The 15,952-nt window shown below is 40.2% G+C and overlaps 1 protein-coding gene across 1 annotated transcript; it reads left to right on the plus strand.

Moving 5' to 3' along the window:
- The first annotated feature begins 801 nt into the window (after positions 1 to 801).
- Positions 802 to 14,887, plus strand: NOM1 (nucleolar protein with MIF4G domain 1). The gene is made up of 11 exons (XM_035564286.2): positions 802 to 1,691; positions 2,518 to 2,642; positions 3,595 to 3,790; positions 4,735 to 5,058; positions 5,562 to 5,672; positions 6,870 to 7,037; positions 7,524 to 7,645; positions 11,181 to 11,313; positions 11,667 to 11,798; positions 12,633 to 12,742; positions 13,863 to 14,887. Exons 1-11 carry the CDS (start codon positions 837 to 839, stop codon positions 14,038 to 14,040), a joined length of 2,454 nt encoding a protein of 817 aa, XP_035420179.2. The 5' UTR covers positions 802 to 836; the 3' UTR covers positions 14,041 to 14,887.
- The last annotated feature ends 1,065 nt before the right edge of the window (positions 14,888 to 15,952 follow it).

Here is a 15,952-nt window from a genome sequence, read left to right on the forward strand (position 1 = left end):
ACTCAGCGTTGTACGCTTACACTGGCTTTCATTTTTTGTGGATTTATATATATATATATAATTTTTTTTGGCGTCTGTTAAAGTCTAGGTTTCATTTAGTTGAGAAGCTCCTCTAGTCACCCTATTTTCAAGAAATTTGGGGAAAATTGGTGTTTTGGGGGACTGTCTTCAGGATCTGCCAAAGATGACTGAAGCAACTAGATTTCCAAGTTGGTCAGAGGAGAGGACACACGCACAGGTCCAGGCACATATACCCAGCAGACTGCTGACACTGGCAAAGTGTCACGGCACGTTTAATTCCATCTGACCACAGAAATGACAGATAAAGTTTCGTCTACTGTGCACTCTGGCCTGGCAGAACTGTGTGGATGCTGTCCCCATGGCTCAGGCCACCAGCCCCCAGGAGCAACATCACTGTGTCCCAAGCATTGCCATGGAGGGAAATATTAGCAGCCGACAGCGATGCTGTTTTGGGCATACTCGGTAAGAAATATTGGTGCTTGGCAGTGTAGGAAAGGGTTTAAAACTGGGGACAAGGCAGGTGGAGAAGTGCCCAGGGGCACTGCGGTCTCTGGGCTGCTGTGGCATCATGAGGCATTAGCAGTTTATCGAAGAGCCTTTATGGGGAAGAAATTATTCCATTCCCTTTTGTAATGCTAAGATCAACCCTGATAGTTTCTTAAACACGAAAAACGGGAGAGTTTCTCCGGATTTAGCAGCTTCAGCACGAGTTTCGAGCGGGGCTCCCGCCCGCCCCGGGACGCCGAGGCAGCAGAGGGCGCTGCTGCGCGAAATGGCGGCCGCGCGGCGGAAGGGGAGCGCGGCTCTTCCACAAGATGGCGGCGCCCCGGCGCGGCGTGGCTGAGGGGGGGATGAAGAAGCGGGGAGCAGCGGCCGGCCGCGCTCGCCGCGGCGGGGGGAAGCTGGATCGGCTGCGGCTGGCAGTGCAGGAGTTCGTGAAGGCAGCCGGAGACCAGCCACCGCTGACCGCGTCGGTAGGGTCGGAGAGATCGAGCCGAAAGAGCCGCCGGGACTTGAGGAAGGAGAAGCGCAGGCTCAAGAGGAGCCGCCGCCGCCTCCTCCGACGCGGGGAGACGGGGGAAGCCCCCGCTGCACCTGCCCGGCCGGCTCTTGTCGCCAGCCCCAAAGTCCCGGCGTCGCCTTCAGCCGCAGTAAAGCAGCGTCCGGAGCCGCCGCGGCAGCAGAAGGCGGTGCGGCCGCCCCTGCCGGTTCCTCTGCCGGCCGCCACCTCTTGGTCGCGAAAACGGGCCCTGCTGGAGGCCAACGAGGAGGAGGAGAAGGAGATCCGGCGGCTGGAGCGGCGGCTGGGGCTCAACAAGCGCCGCAAGAAGAAAGAGAACACCGGGGCGGAGGAGCTGCCCCAGAGCTTCGTGCGGGACGGGCTGGACTACGTGCTGGGAGTCCTGGGCTCCGGCGCCGGCCTCGCTGAGCTTTGCGAGGACAGCGACCGGGAGGAGGCACCGGAGCCGAGGGCGAGCAAGGAGGCACCGGAGGAAGACGAGGAGGAAGATGAGGAGGAGGAGGCCCCGGAGGAGGATGAAGAGCTGGAGGACGCCTCTGACGCCTTCGCAGGGGAAGATGTGGAAGAACAGTGGGAGAGTGATGGGAGCTCGGCCCCCGAGGGTGAGCCAGAGGCAAGCGAGTCCCCGGACCTGGAGGAGGAAGAGGAGGTAGGGCGTTTGTGTGAAATAGCACAAACTTGCTTCTCAAAGCACCTGTTGCAACATGAATGCAAAATAGACTTTACATCACCTCTGCAAAGTGTTTGCTCTCTAACCAGCACGTGGAATGTGGGTGAAAACAGCGCTGGGTCTAGCAAGTGTTGGCTTCTGAGGTTTGCCAAGTCCTAAGAACAAACACACGTGGAGGCTATGGTAGGAGGTTGCACCCTAAAGCACAAAGCCTTGTTTGTATATACAAGATTAGCAAATAAAAGGAACAAAGAAGTGTGATTATCTCAGTTCTAGAAGATCCAGATTAAGCTTTTCCACTAAGACCATGAAGAGTTTGTTAAAAATGAATATCGGCTGGGAATGGGAGTGTTTCTTCTTCCAGATGATCCCAGAGGTTCTGCCTGTAATAGGCTCTGTAGCAAAGTGAAGAAGAGGAAGCCAAACAGATCATTTAGTCACGTGGCACCAAGTTTTGCTGTTAGTACCCCTGCACCTGAGGCTTTCACCTGTCCAGGTTTCTGTTGTCTACCTGGATAAAACAAAGATTCAATATATCAGTTTTAGTAACTTAAATGAAATCTCACGTGAAGAGGAGGCGGGATTTTTTTGCTGCTGTCAAGTTGATCATAAGCAGTAACTTGTTGTATGTTGGTGTTGTTTCTGAATGAAGTTGTTCCTTTGGCATTGGTTATTGGATAGTGGAATGTATGTTTAAGTAAAAGACTGATATATTCATCTTAAATAGAAATGTATGTGTTTATTTAAAATACTTAAATATTTAAAATGGTAGTCTCATTTGCTATCCTGTTGTTTTCTTGGTAAGGATCATAATCACAGTGCTACAAAGTACGTTCCCCCTCAAGTGAGAAGAGCTCAGGAGACACTAGATGACAAGAAAAGAGAAGAATTGGGAAGACTGAAGAAAATGGTGAATGGCCTCATTAATAGGTAATGTAATGAGGACGTGTAATTAATCTTTCTGGTTCTGTGTGACAGTGATCATCATTCAAAGAAAAGTGGCATGGATGTGACTTTTGTCTTTTCAAACTGGATTTAAGTTGGCAGTCATGTCTGCTATCCTTAATAATAATTATCTTTGTTGATAGAAATTCTTCAAACTTGGTAGTTAAAGAAGTTGAAAAAAATGGAAAATAAATTTAAGATTGGGCTGAATTCCACATGGCTGTTGCCTGCAAATGCTAGCAATAATTCTCTTAAGTGTCAGTTGGAGTATGCCTGTTGGAAAAAAATAAAATTGCAGTGTGAGATCCCCACTATATTCCCCTTAGCATGTTTTTTATAAATTAAATAAAGTTAAATTTCCTCTAACGCTGTAGTGAAGGAAGAGCAACTTTAAATTACTCTATAGCTTAAAGCACTGAAGACCAGAAAAAGTAATTAACACTTCCATGTGCTTTTAATTTTAGAGTACCCTTAAAATGAGAAATCTGTTGATACTTTCTTTTATCTGTTTATCTGTAAAATGCAGGCTACAGAATACAGTTTTAGTTATTTAGAATTTGCTATACCTGATATGTTACGGAAGTATGAAGTGGTTTTGTACTTAGTTTTTCCAAAGACTGTGGTATGCCATAGTTAATACTGAACAGGAACAATATTTTAATAAGGCTGTTCAATATGACAGTAGGGACATTGATAGTGTTTTGTAAATATTGCTGCTAATCTGCTCCTACATGTAAATGCTTTCAAAAAAAAATGTTCTGGAATTTCATTTTTATTTTAGTGAACTCGGTAAAATACGGAAGGTTCCTTTCATTCATCTTTATTCTTTTTAAAAGAGCTAGCTCGGCTTACAAACAGGTTGTATGTTGGATAAATTGAAAATTGTGGAACTATGCAAAGAGGCAAAACAGTGAACATTGGATTTTTTTCTCAATAGGTTGAGCGAACCAAATTTGTCCTCCATTAGTGGACAGCTGGAAGAGCTCTACATGGCCAACAGTAGAAAGGACATGAATGAAACTCTAACAGATATTCTTATGAATGCTTGTGTTACTGCGGTTGCCATGCCTGCAAGACTGATGATGGAGCATGTGCTTTTGGTCAGCATTCTTCATCATACAGTAGGAATTGAGGTAATTTTTGTGACTGGGATTAATTTTGTTTAATAATATATATTGGGGAGTGTTTTTCTTGATTGCCTTTTAACTTCTGATTATATGTCACTAAATAGCATATTTCAGTCGATAGTTGAACTCTTTGTAGCTTATTTGTTTGCTGTTCACAAGTGAACAGGACTGAGTTGCTTTATCTGACTAATTACTTTGTAAATTAACGCTGGTCACTGTTATAAAATTTCCGGTTTCCAATTAAAAAAAAAAAAAAAAGGCTAATATTACTACTGTAATAATGGTGTGGGTGTCTTGTTTGAACCTTATCAGTAATTTGTTCTTTACCTACCTATATTTTGGTATGCTTCTTCATTCCAGTCTTTACCTTTATTCATAAATAAGTTCATAAATGCAGGAATTTCAGGATTTTTTTCCAGCTGTATCTCTGACAAACAGCTAAGTTTTATTCCCACTTTAAAATCAACCTAGTCTCATGCTCAGCAACTGTGAAAACTTGGTGTGTTGTGATTTTACTGCCCCGCACTTTAAGTATTTTGTTCTGGAATGGTAAACTCAGCGATGCATTTGGTTTTGGACATGCAGCTTTTACTGGATAAATGACTAGCAGTAACAGCATGCTAGCTTGACAGCTGGGAAAATGTGTTCATGAAAATTGTGTAAACAAATTTTGATATGTGTGCTGTAATCTCATAATGTTTGCACGGACTTTAAAAGGCAATTGGATGGCATATTCATATAACTAACATTCTTTAAGAAAATATGGCACAAACTAGGTACTATTTGTACATGTACACGTAGTACATCCCTTTTTGTTGAGAGGAATAACAATATTGTTTAAAATTAATAATGGCAGTGTCTTAAAAAATGATTATTTTACAGTTGTCTTTAAAATCTGCTAATGATTAACTGCTGAATTGTTATTTTTTCCTTAATGGAACTTTTGCCAGGTCGGTGCTCACTTTTTGGAAGCTGTGGTGAAGAAATTTGATGAAGTCTCTAAAAGTGATGCTGAAGGGAAAGAATGTGAAAATCTGCTTGCCTTGATTGCCCATCTGTATAACTTCCACGTAGTTCATTCCCTGCTGATCTTTGATATTCTGAAGAAGCTTGTTAGCACTTTCACTGAAAAAGATATTGAGCTGATTTTGTTTCTTCTGAAAAACGTGGGCTTTTCCTTAAGAAAAGATGACGCGTTGGCTTTGAAGGACCTGATCAGTGAAGCGCAGAGCAAAGCACACACAGCGGAGAAGAATTTTAAGGATCAGACTAGGGTATGTGTATATTAAGGATTTTCTTCTCTGAATCAACATTACTTGCGTACGTGTGTATATTTACCAAAACGTTTTCCATTATACTCTAGGTTCTAGAGTTCATTAGAGTTCGGTCGCTGCATTCAGTTACTTATTTTCTTCTTGTCTTTCTCCATTAGTTCTTAGGACACAGACACCAAAATGCTTGCAAATGGGGAAACTAGAGCTGTCACGTATACTATGCAATGAATAATTCTTCTGTTTCATACTTTTTACACTTCAAAAAGTGGTCACTGGGGGCTGGCATTTAGCAGATAAGGCTTCGAATTGAAGATTGAACACGAACACAATAGGAGTTAGAGTAAACATTCTTCTCTGTATTTGTATTCATGTACTCTAACTTTCAGTGTACGTTGCCAGATGAGTTGCTTAGTCTCACAGATTAGTACTTTGAAAATACCCTTTCTACTTTATGTATTAAACTTGCAGCATATAATCCACATAAATATTTCTTTTCCTGATAGGTTCGTTTTATGCTAGAGACTATGTTGGCACTGAGGAATAATGACATGCGTAAGATTCCCGGTTATGATCCCGAACCAGTTGAAAAACTCCGCAAATTGCAAAGAACACTGGTGAGAATTTTCTTGACATATGCAGTATAGCTGTTCTTACACTACAAATAATCAACTCTGCTTTATGTCAGCTTGATGGTACATTATATGCTAATATAATACATAAATTTTATATATATATATATATATATATATATAAATACTTCCGTTTAACAGTCTGATGCTCTTGTGGACAAAAATTACTTCTTAGATAGTACTTGATAATTTCACATGTTTAAATTTAGCCAGGCATCAACAAACCTTCTGCAGAACAGTCTGGGAAAGGACGTAATATGTGGCCAAAGGGTTTGAGGCAAAGTCCTGTATTTGACAAAGAGATTGTGGAATGTTTAATGATTGTGCAGATGGAATGAGTCATCATGACAAATTTTCTTTTTCCATAGATTTTAAATGCAGGCACCTGTTCGAAAGTTCACCAGAACTATTTTGGAAGTCCAGCACTTTTTAAAGTGTATAGGTGTTTTTGGTTTTTTTGTTTTCTTTTTTGGGAGCCTTATTGGTGCTGTCTAGAACAATCCAGTATGAAATGCACGAAAATAATTGTCTCTTTGGAGAGCTAATTAATTTTCACAATATTTAAATCTAATTCTAGACCGTATGCATCTGCAACGTGTTATTTTTCAGAAACTTTTAAGTCCAGCATGCGCAAATCAGCAATGATAGGTAACCTAGCTCTGTAGAATTTCCTTTCAATTTTTCACAAGTCTTTTAGTACACTTCTAGACTCTTTAGTTAAATTTTTATTTTGTTTAAAGAATTTATACATTTAGTTTGAATTGTACAGAACTTCTGGCAGTTTGTCATTCCGTTTGATCATAAATGTGCAATTGGAAAATCACGACCAGATTGGAAACTAATTAGAGCATCTTAAAATGTTGTCATCAAATCTAAATTGTAATTGAATTTTGTGAGTGGAAGATGGCTATCTTTTTATTGATGATTTAAAAAAAAAAAAAAGTAATACAAGTTTCTAAGCATAGATTTGATCAACTTCATCTATTTGAGAAATTGGAGCAAATGGAAAAATTCTCAGGTTACTGCCTGAAAGAAATGGTTGTGGGAAAGAAACTTGAAGATCTTTATAGAGATAAACTTACCTGTATTTGTTTAAAGTATTTGTTTAAAAGTAATTCTAAGTAATTAAATATATTAAAAAAAAAAAAAAATCTGTTGCTACTTATTATGCTGTTATTCAAGGTTCACAGCAGTAGTTCCGGAAAAGAAACTCAGCTCCGTGTCTCCTTGGAATCACTCCTCAATGCTGATAAGGTTGGTCGCTGGTGGATCATCGGGTCATCCTGGAGCGGAGCACCCATGATTGATAACACAAACAGCAAGACTCAGCAAAAACTGCACATTGGGAAGGTAAATCCAAGTAGGACTAATAGAACTAATAAGTTTAATTGTTGTCCTCAATCTTTTGAATGTTGTTGATGTAGATGAATAAGCTCATTTAAGAGCCCACCTAAAAAAATCCTTGGTGGACTCCTGTAAGACGAAGCTTTCGGATTGTAAGATCTGATATTAAAATTTTCAAAATATTGGACTCATGCCCTTCAAAAGAGCTATTATCATAATATGATATAGTTTTTTTCTTATCCTATGCAAGTGTAAAGTAGTTTGAGATGGTTGTGGTCACATGCATTAGGAAAGCACTTCTTAAAGATAATTGGCACAATTAAACTAGGTTTCCCTAATTGAAAAAGCTCCTGATGGTGCCTGTGCCTTTATTGGACAAAAGTTCGGGACCTCTGGATTCATGCTTCACAGTTTACTGGTGGTTTTTATTAATGGTCGTATTAGAGGCTGCACAGAAATAGCTCTCTTCAAGTGTTTTCATTTTTTTTTCAGGTGAGTTCAAAGATAATGGAGCTTGCTCGTAAGCAGAGAATGAACACTGATATCAGGAGAAGTATTTTTTGTGTATTGATGACAAGTGAAGATTTCCTGGATGCCTTTGAAAAGCTTCTGAAGTAAGTAGTGACTAGGTCAGAAGAAAGGCCAGAACTAAAAATAGTGATAGCTGGGAAGGAAGAATAACATTGCTGGTCTCACCGTTTAGTTGAAATGGGATCCAAGTGTGTAACTAGGATCCACGTGAGGATGGAGTGTAAGGGTATGAGGGGGACCAAATCCTTGATGTAAGGACTACTAGGGGTCAGGCAGAACTGACTGGCAGCCGGAGGAAAAAAAACAGCCTCTGTTATTGTCATTAAGCCTGGAACTGTTATTTACAGCATCCTTTGATTTAAGGAGCCTATATGTTTTTGTATTGAAGATGTGTCTCCCAGTCTCCAGGCTTGCTTCTTTTAATTCTTGCCACCTTGCATGTCTCTGTCCATTCTTGCAGGACCTGGTAGCGTTCTAGCACCTCAGTTTCTCTCCTGCAGAATTTATGAGCTTTGGACTTGCTCCAGGGTCCCATATCATGTTAAGACCGGTTTCCTCAACACTTGGCAAACTTCTCTTTAGAAGAGTATGTGATCAGGGAAGAGCTCAAAATAAGTTATTCTTTGCGTTTGTCAGAATATTAATTGCAAGTCTGTAGTAACTGGGAGGAGAGAGATCAGGTCTGAACTTTCCTGTTGCAGCCTTGTAATTCAAAGGAATTGTTTTTACCCCGATGGCATGCAATTATTTAATTTGCTAACCAAACCGAAACAGACTCCGTAATAAAGTCAACTAATGTTTGATTAAATGCCACTTCTGCAAAACACAGCTTGGATTTAAGACTGTGATGGAGTCATTCCAATATCTTAATATGGCCTGTTCAATTAAAAGAAATTAGCTGCTGCTGCTGCTGCAGTTCTTGCCAGGGCCTGGTGGCTCAATTTGCAAATTGATCCTTGACTCTCATCTGTGCTATTTAAACTAGTATACAAATCTATATACATACAGGCTTGGCAGAAAAACTGTGTCTGCAGATTGCCTGCTGCGTGTTGATTCTGATTTTTATGCGGCAAATGCAGAGAGAGGAGGACTCTGAAATCTGCCCACATCTGGCAGAGTATAAAGGAAAGTACACAGACTAGTCGGTGAAGGAATTAACTTTAATGCAAACATGCTTTCCAGAGTGTATGGGAGGTTATATTCAAATATTTGATGTCAGACTCTTGAGGAAGAGCATGAAGATGTGCTTCAATTGTGCTTGTTGATTCATCTGCTGCTACATCTCTGGCAGAGTTGAGTTGTGGTTAAATGGTAATTTTAACCATTTTAAACCCAGCCTGTTATAGTTTGCTTGTCTTTCTCCTCCTTTTGGGAAAAGGAAGCCAAAGAATGGCTCAGGTTGGAAGGGACCTTAAAGACCATCCAGTTCCAACCTCCAGCTGTGGGCAGGGATGCCACCCACTAGATCAGGTTGCCCAGGGCCCCATCCAACCTGGTCTTGAACGCCTTCGGGGATGGGGCATCCACAGCTTCTCTGGGCAACCTGACACACAGTGCAGTTGGTCACTGCCTGCTGACCGATGCCCAGCCAGACCCTGAGCGGTGGCAGTATCGTCCCCCACTCCCCTCCCTGGTCAACTCCCCATATTTATTGTTCAGCACGGTGCCGTGTGATGTGGGACATCCCTTTGGCCACTTTGGGCCAGCAATTTTTTAAGCGGTTTCGTGGAGATGAAGAACTTGAGAAACTTCACATCTCACAAAAATTGAAACGGGGTAGAAGGCTTAGGTATCCCGCTGTAGTGTGTTGTGTTATTCCAGATAGTGAGTATGGGATTGCATCTACTGTACTCGTTTGAATTGACTTTTAATAGGTGGTATTGAATGTTGCTTTTTTTTGATCTAAAGGCAGTGATAATCTTGGGCTCCAGCTGATGATAACTAACCTACTTGGAGGCAGGCTTCTGCTGGTGAGAAATAACCTGCTTCAGAGGCAGTTACCCTGTATTTGGAGGGAAACTTTTAATTTGATCGAGACATGCGAGTCCCTGGGAGTATTGTACCTCAGCAATGATTTAATAGGTGAGGTGCTTGCAGCTTCTTTAGCTAAAGTTACCAGGCTTATGTAATCTGTGCAGACTTATGGTGAAGTTCAGCAGCAAAAGACAATCCCAACACTTACATTTTAGTTGTTTAGGAATATCAGGTCTGAAAAGAGAAGATAGTGCTAGGTCTGTGAAGAATTGAAGGTAAGAAAAAAACTGAACATCAGATGCTGCTTTACTTGGTTACAACTGTCTGGCAACGTGAGTATTTCCAAAATAAGTTACGTTACAAGTGATGATGAGCAAGGAAAAAGGGAATGTACCAAATTAGTGACTGCGATGTAACTTCACAAGTCATCTATTAGATACATGCCAGGTAGCTGACAACTTATGTATGTTTTCTGAACAAACTTTTGTTGCTCTGTGACAAACTCAGACGTTGGCTGATGGGAGAGCACTGAATGATATCGCAGACCAGAGCACTTAGAGTGCTGTTTTCTTTTGGGGAACCAGACTGAAGTTTTCTCCATTCATTAGCAGTCAACCTAGAAATCATCCCAGACTTTCCTATTGTAAAACCTTACGTTCTGTTTCTTGGCTGAGTGACAGTATTTTCTCTAGTACGTGTCTGTGATCAAATGCAATGACAGATGTCTGGAAGGGTGTACAATCAGCGGACGTTAGACTCAAGCTATGACAAGCTGTACTCTCCAGACTGTAGAGCGAGTTCCAGTGGGGTCAAACTTTGTTAGAAAATACATTTGAGTTATACCAATGCCGTATGAAACTTGAGCTTGAAGCACTGAAAATAATTTTGTTTGACATTTTGCAGATTATAATATTAAGCATTCTTCATTTTAATTGGTTTTAATGCTGCCAAGCATCTGACAGCCCTGGAAGCTAAATCATATTATTCACAGAACAGGTGCATTGTGAGTTAGTTACCGTTCCTCGCCAAAGTGCCTCGGCCCTATTTTCGAGTGGTCAAATGTTCAAGTGGGAAGGCTGTTCAGTCCTTGGCCTTTATGCTGGGAGACAGCCAGCACAAGTACTTATTGGTACTGTTTTCTTCAGGTGGTGGGGGTCTGTTTTGTACAAGCAGTTCATGTCTCAGTGTTCATCCTCTGTGTTAGTACTCCAAGTTGTAGTGCTTGCTGCGGTACTGCTGCTTTCAAAGGCACAGATAATGACAAGACTCCATGATTACAGGGTTGTCTCCTCTGTTTTACTTTGTGGAGAGCTGCAAACATGGAGTGGGCTACTTCTCCCTCTCCAGGCAGTAATTATACTTGTGTCGTTCTGCCTCCATCTATTGTGGTCGTATTTTTGTGGCCACTTCTCTAACACTGATAATGCTGTAGCATTTCCATATTGCTGTACCAGGGTGCTGATTTAGCCTACAATCTTAAGGGTTTGATGCCATTCAGTGTTTTAAGGACTTTAAGAACTTCTGACAACCAGAATTGAATGTGTTTTGTTTTTTTTTTAAGGTATTAAAAATAGACTGTTTTAGCTCTTACCTAGTGACAGTCATATTTTCCTTACTATTTTTATTCTCTTCTCTAAATTCTAGGCTTGGACTGAAAGACCAGCAGGAGAGAGAAATTGTTCATGTTATCCTTTATTGCTGCTTACAGGAGAAGACATATAACCCCTTCTACGCATTTTTGGCTGGCAAGTTTTGTGAATTTGAAAGACGATTTCAGGTAAAGAAAAATGCATTTCTACTTTTAGTCCCATTATGGTTAGAAAGACAATTACCAAACACCTGAGAGTAGATGTGTGCATGTTTACATTTATGGTCCTGAGGAAAAATTTCCTGGTATACCTGTGCATTCAGTAAGGTATGTTCTGTTTCCTGCTCAGATCTGACGCTAAGTAACTTCTGCAGAACGTTGCTTTTTTCTGTTTCACACGTTTAAAAGGACTTGAACCATCTGATCAAACATCTCCTGATTAACGGGGCACACAAAGAATAAAAGGTGAAAAGGTTTTGTAATTTCTTACTTAAACGGTCCCTTGACTTGTAGTTGTTCGTTTTCTTTCCTTTGACACCTAGGTGACATTTCAGTTTAGTATTTGGGACAAAATCAAAGACTTAGGAAATCTGTCAGCGTCTGCCATCACCAATTTGGTTTCACTGTTGGTTCACTTACTAAGGACAAAATCATTGCCGCTTTCAGTTCTCAAGGTTGGTGTTTTCTTTTCAAAATACATGTTCTTACTTTTGCAAGTTCTGTGGAAGACGTGTGTTATTAGCTGTATGTACTTATCTGGTGCTTCACCTGTTCATTGTCATGAACAAAGATGAAACTTGTTCTAAAATTACCAGATTAATCTCATCAACTATAGTAATGCTATCCTTTGGGGAAAAGGGGGCCTGGGGTGATGCAAGCATACAGAAATCCTGGAGAATACAGCGTAGAAACATCCTTGTACAGTAGCAGCGTTGCTCCCAAACAAAGAAAAACTGCCTCGAAGCAGGTGATTTGGATCTCTCGTGTTATCGGAGGCAGAGTTAGTGAAAAACCCCATTACATCTGTAGGGATTTCAGTGGTTTGGATGCCCTGTTCAATTCTAGATAAAGAACAGTTTATGACTGCTGTTTTCTTTAGAGCATCTCAGTTTGGAACTGAGGTCCCTTTTATTAGCAGGTTTTGTTAGTGAATTTTGTACCGTGTGTTTTATTAGTTGATGTTTTTTTATTAGACCAGTAAAAAAAAAATTCCAGGGGGCTTAAATTTCACAATAAGAAGTCCATAGAACTTACTTAAAAGAATAATTGAAGTGTGTTAAACAGGCAATATTCTGGATTGTCTTAGATTGTACTTTTGAAGTATTTATCTAATTGAATAATTATGTCTCTGTATTCTCGTGCAACTGGACAGGTTATTCCTTAAAAGCTTCAATGCTTCCTTATTGATTGGCTTTAGGGAGGCAGTGTTCTCAACTAATTTTTCTGTGCATAACTTCAGACTTGGTATATATGGGAGTCCAATCTAATTCTGTCTATTCTAAAACCAGGTAATTGAATTCAGTGAACTAGATAAACCCAAAGTCCGTTTCTTGCGACAAGTATTAAGCATGCTGTTAGTCAAAACAGATGCTGAAGATGTTGGTGATATTTTTGGGAGGTAAGTGATAGGAGAGATCTCCAGAGTATACTTCATTTATAGTAATTTAGAAAGATAAGAAGTCTGCTTATTTGTTTGCCATTGCACACTGCCTTCTCCAAATACCAGACATCCATCCCTTAAAAAGCAAGCTCTGTTGGGGGAAGGTGGTGGCGGGCCAGCAGGCATGTAGCATTTGTTTGTTAGCACAGGTTCTGATCTAGATACAGCTGTGCAAAGTATAATATACAACATAAGGCTTTCAGATATTCAGTGTATCATTTAGGATTTTCATGAGCAGAGCTCTGTAATTACTTGCATTCCTTACTGCTTTACCATCTGTGTGCAGTGAGGTTTGGTGTCCAAGCAGTCTTTGCTGGTAGATTGCTTTAGTACTTTTTCCTTTTTTCTTTTTACGTTGCTGTGAGAAAGGTTTGTGGGTTTTGTTTTCATGTTTTAAGCCAATATTGTATGGAAAGTCTTGGTTTTATACAATGGATGGGGAACTTGTTTTTTTTTTAATCCTTTTTCACAGTGATCAAAAGACATCAGTTTCATTGAAGGTGCTAAAATGTTGTTCTAACACTTCTGTTTTGCTTAATCCCCTAGAAGTGATAAATGTGTCTGTAAACATCCTTGAGATCTATGAAGTATTACACAGTTCATTGGATTCATACCCATACAGTTTGGGTTTCTTGTGACCCATGTAAAATTGAGTTCCAGTGTTCCAGTTGTCGTGGAGACGGCTGTAATTTGCAACTTACTCCAGGAAGAAAGTTATACTGTACTTGCAATGTCACATAAAGCTGGGGGGGAATGTTGTTTCAGCCATTATGCTGTAACACAAGGAAGTTAAAACATGGTGTTTGCCTTGGTTTTTCTTTTCTGTAATGCAATTGTTTATGTAAAACAAGTTTAGTATTCTAATATTTCATTTTATTGCTGAGGACCAATTGTATGTTGAGTATGTTTGGGCTGTTTGCCAAATCAATGTAAACATGCTGTTAATTTGAAAGCCTTTTTGGAAAAGCACCTTTTATAAGTTGATTTTTTTTTTTTAACATCTCTATTTGAAGAAAAAAAACATAGAAACTTTTGAAACAGTAGAAGTCTAATACTGTCTTTCTGTCTGTTTTTACAGGATATCTGACAACCCCAGACTGGGAACACTGCGGGAAGGCTTGAAACTTTTCCTTACCCACTTCCTACTGAAAAATGTACAAGTCCAAAAGAGTGATGAAGAAGCTAGCCTATTAAAAGAAAGAGTTGAACTAGCAAGCAGAGCTTTGCAAGCAAAAGAATCCAAATTCAAACTATAGTCTGTTTCTCAAATAAAACACGTTAAAACTAGGTTTGCATGAAGATGCAAGACTTTTTTAGTCTTTCAGACCCAAATAATTGGGAATGAGGGGAGCCTTGTCACTGGAAAGGATCCTTTTTTTTGATGGAAACAGTTACTCTGCTTAGTGTACTAGTTACAAGTTTAATCAAAGGTGATACAAGGCCTTTCTGAAGAAAGGGAAAATGTTTTTTTACGTGTCCCTTTAAGATTGGTTACTTCATGCAGATTAGAATCTGGAGAAGAGGTTGAATTTCTCTTCTATCATACTCCAGTCAGTAGAAATGTTCAGCATTGCATATTCCAGCCTCTCATTTAAAGTAATTGCGGAAAACTGACCACTGTATTTTAAAGAATCAGCCTTAACCAGAGGCTTTTAATAACTCATCAGTGCGCTTGCCTGAAGGAATGGGTCACTAGGTGGCGTAAGTACTGGTGAGTCAGTTTTGGAAGAGATCGACTTTTTTCTTAAAGTGTTGAATTTCTCAGCTAATTCTGTGAATTGTTATAATAAAAAGACTTGAAGATCTGACTTTGCCCAATTATGTTGGGTTTAAAGATCACAGTAGAGTTTTATGCTATTTTAACTTGTTTTATTCAGCTTTAAAATTGGAATTATTAGTCTTACCTTCTGCGCTAATTAGATTTTCTAGGCATAAAGAATATCAATATCAGTCTTTTAGTAAGAATACTTAGAGTACCTTCTCTAAGGATTTGCTTTCATTTCCCATTCAGCTGTCTTAAAAAATCATGTACATTTCTTTGTATAACACTCAGTTTCTTTTGTCACCTTACAACTACATATTAAAGTGGGATTTCCTAAAGGGTTTTGCTCTTTGGGTTGTCTTTATTCTATCTGGGTAGCCAGCAAGGGAGTGACCGCAAATGTGTGGGGGCACATCCTAGTTTGCAGTATGTACTGCATCTGCATAAACTACCTGTACTAGGGATACCAGCCTTATTTCTGCAATCAGGCTTGACCTCTGGTGGTCAGTAATCCAATCAGTTATGGTGCCTCTTTACTGCATGTAATATCACCTGATCTATTCTCCATCTTTGTATCTGGCCTTGTTGGGGAGAAATGATTTCCAGAAAGCATGCACCAGAAGATTTTGAGTTCTGCAGCAAAAGAGCTGGCCAAGATGTGTGAGGCTTTGTTTGTTTATTTTAATCATAGTTGAATACAGAATACTTGATATGAGTAACACTTCCACTAAGAGGAGTGTTTCTCCCATTAGCAAGGGAGTTGTTTTTCAGGCCTTTCCTCTTTTGGGGAGGGCAAGTTGTAGGGAACAAAAGTATCCTGGGATCTGAGAGACCCAGTGTCAAAAACCAAGGTTATGCTTGCACATAAACTAACACACGGAGATTGCTAACAAATGAACAAAGCAAGATGCATTCGTTTGCCTCTTTCAGACCACTGGCAGCTTTAAGCCTACAAAACCGGACATTTTTGCTCAGTTGGATCTGGCATGCAACAAATGGCAGTAGAAGAATGCTGCATTAAATTTTTTTAAATTCCATACAAATTAGCAGAAGCAGGGGCAGCAGAAGCAACGCTGTATTTTCTTGGACTGTGACACAAAAGTCACAATGTTGAGAGCCTGTATGAACAGAGCCTTTACAAATCACACCAAACCTCCTGGCTTAGATTTGGTGGCTGGATTTGGGAGAAAATCTGTGCAAGCCCCTAGAAATTCCGGCTGCTGTGGAACTGTGGGATCTAGGTGAGTAACAATCACTCCCCCCGGACTGCAGCAGCCACATAATTAATAACCTTTTTTGCAGGGATTGAGGGAGACACAGCATTTCAATGTGCTTGTGGTTTAATAACATAAACCAAAACACGTTGCTCCAACTGGGAGGTTGAAGAACTTTGTTTTTAAAGACAA

This window comes from Cygnus atratus, chromosome 2, assembly GCF_013377495.2.
Source record: "Cygnus atratus isolate AKBS03 ecotype Queensland, Australia chromosome 2, CAtr_DNAZoo_HiC_assembly, whole genome shotgun sequence".
Lineage (NCBI taxonomy): Eukaryota > Metazoa > Chordata > Aves > Anseriformes > Anatidae > Cygnus > Cygnus atratus.

What these genes read in the sequence shown, in the direction of transcription:
- NOM1 (XM_035564286.2), top strand. Translation starts at nt 837, where the DNA reads ATGGCGGCGCCCCGGCGCGGCGTGGCTGAGGGGGGGATGAAGAAGCGG. An exon ending in ATCATACAGTAGGAATTGAG is followed by an intron (nt 3,791 to 4,734) that starts GTAATTTTTGTG and finishes AACTTTTGCCAG; the next exon opens with GTCGGTGCTCACTTTTTGGA. An exon ending in GCAAATTGCAAAGAACACTG is followed by an intron (nt 5,673 to 6,869) that starts GTGAGAATTTTC and finishes CTGTTATTCAAG; the next exon opens with GTTCACAGCAGTAGTTCCGG.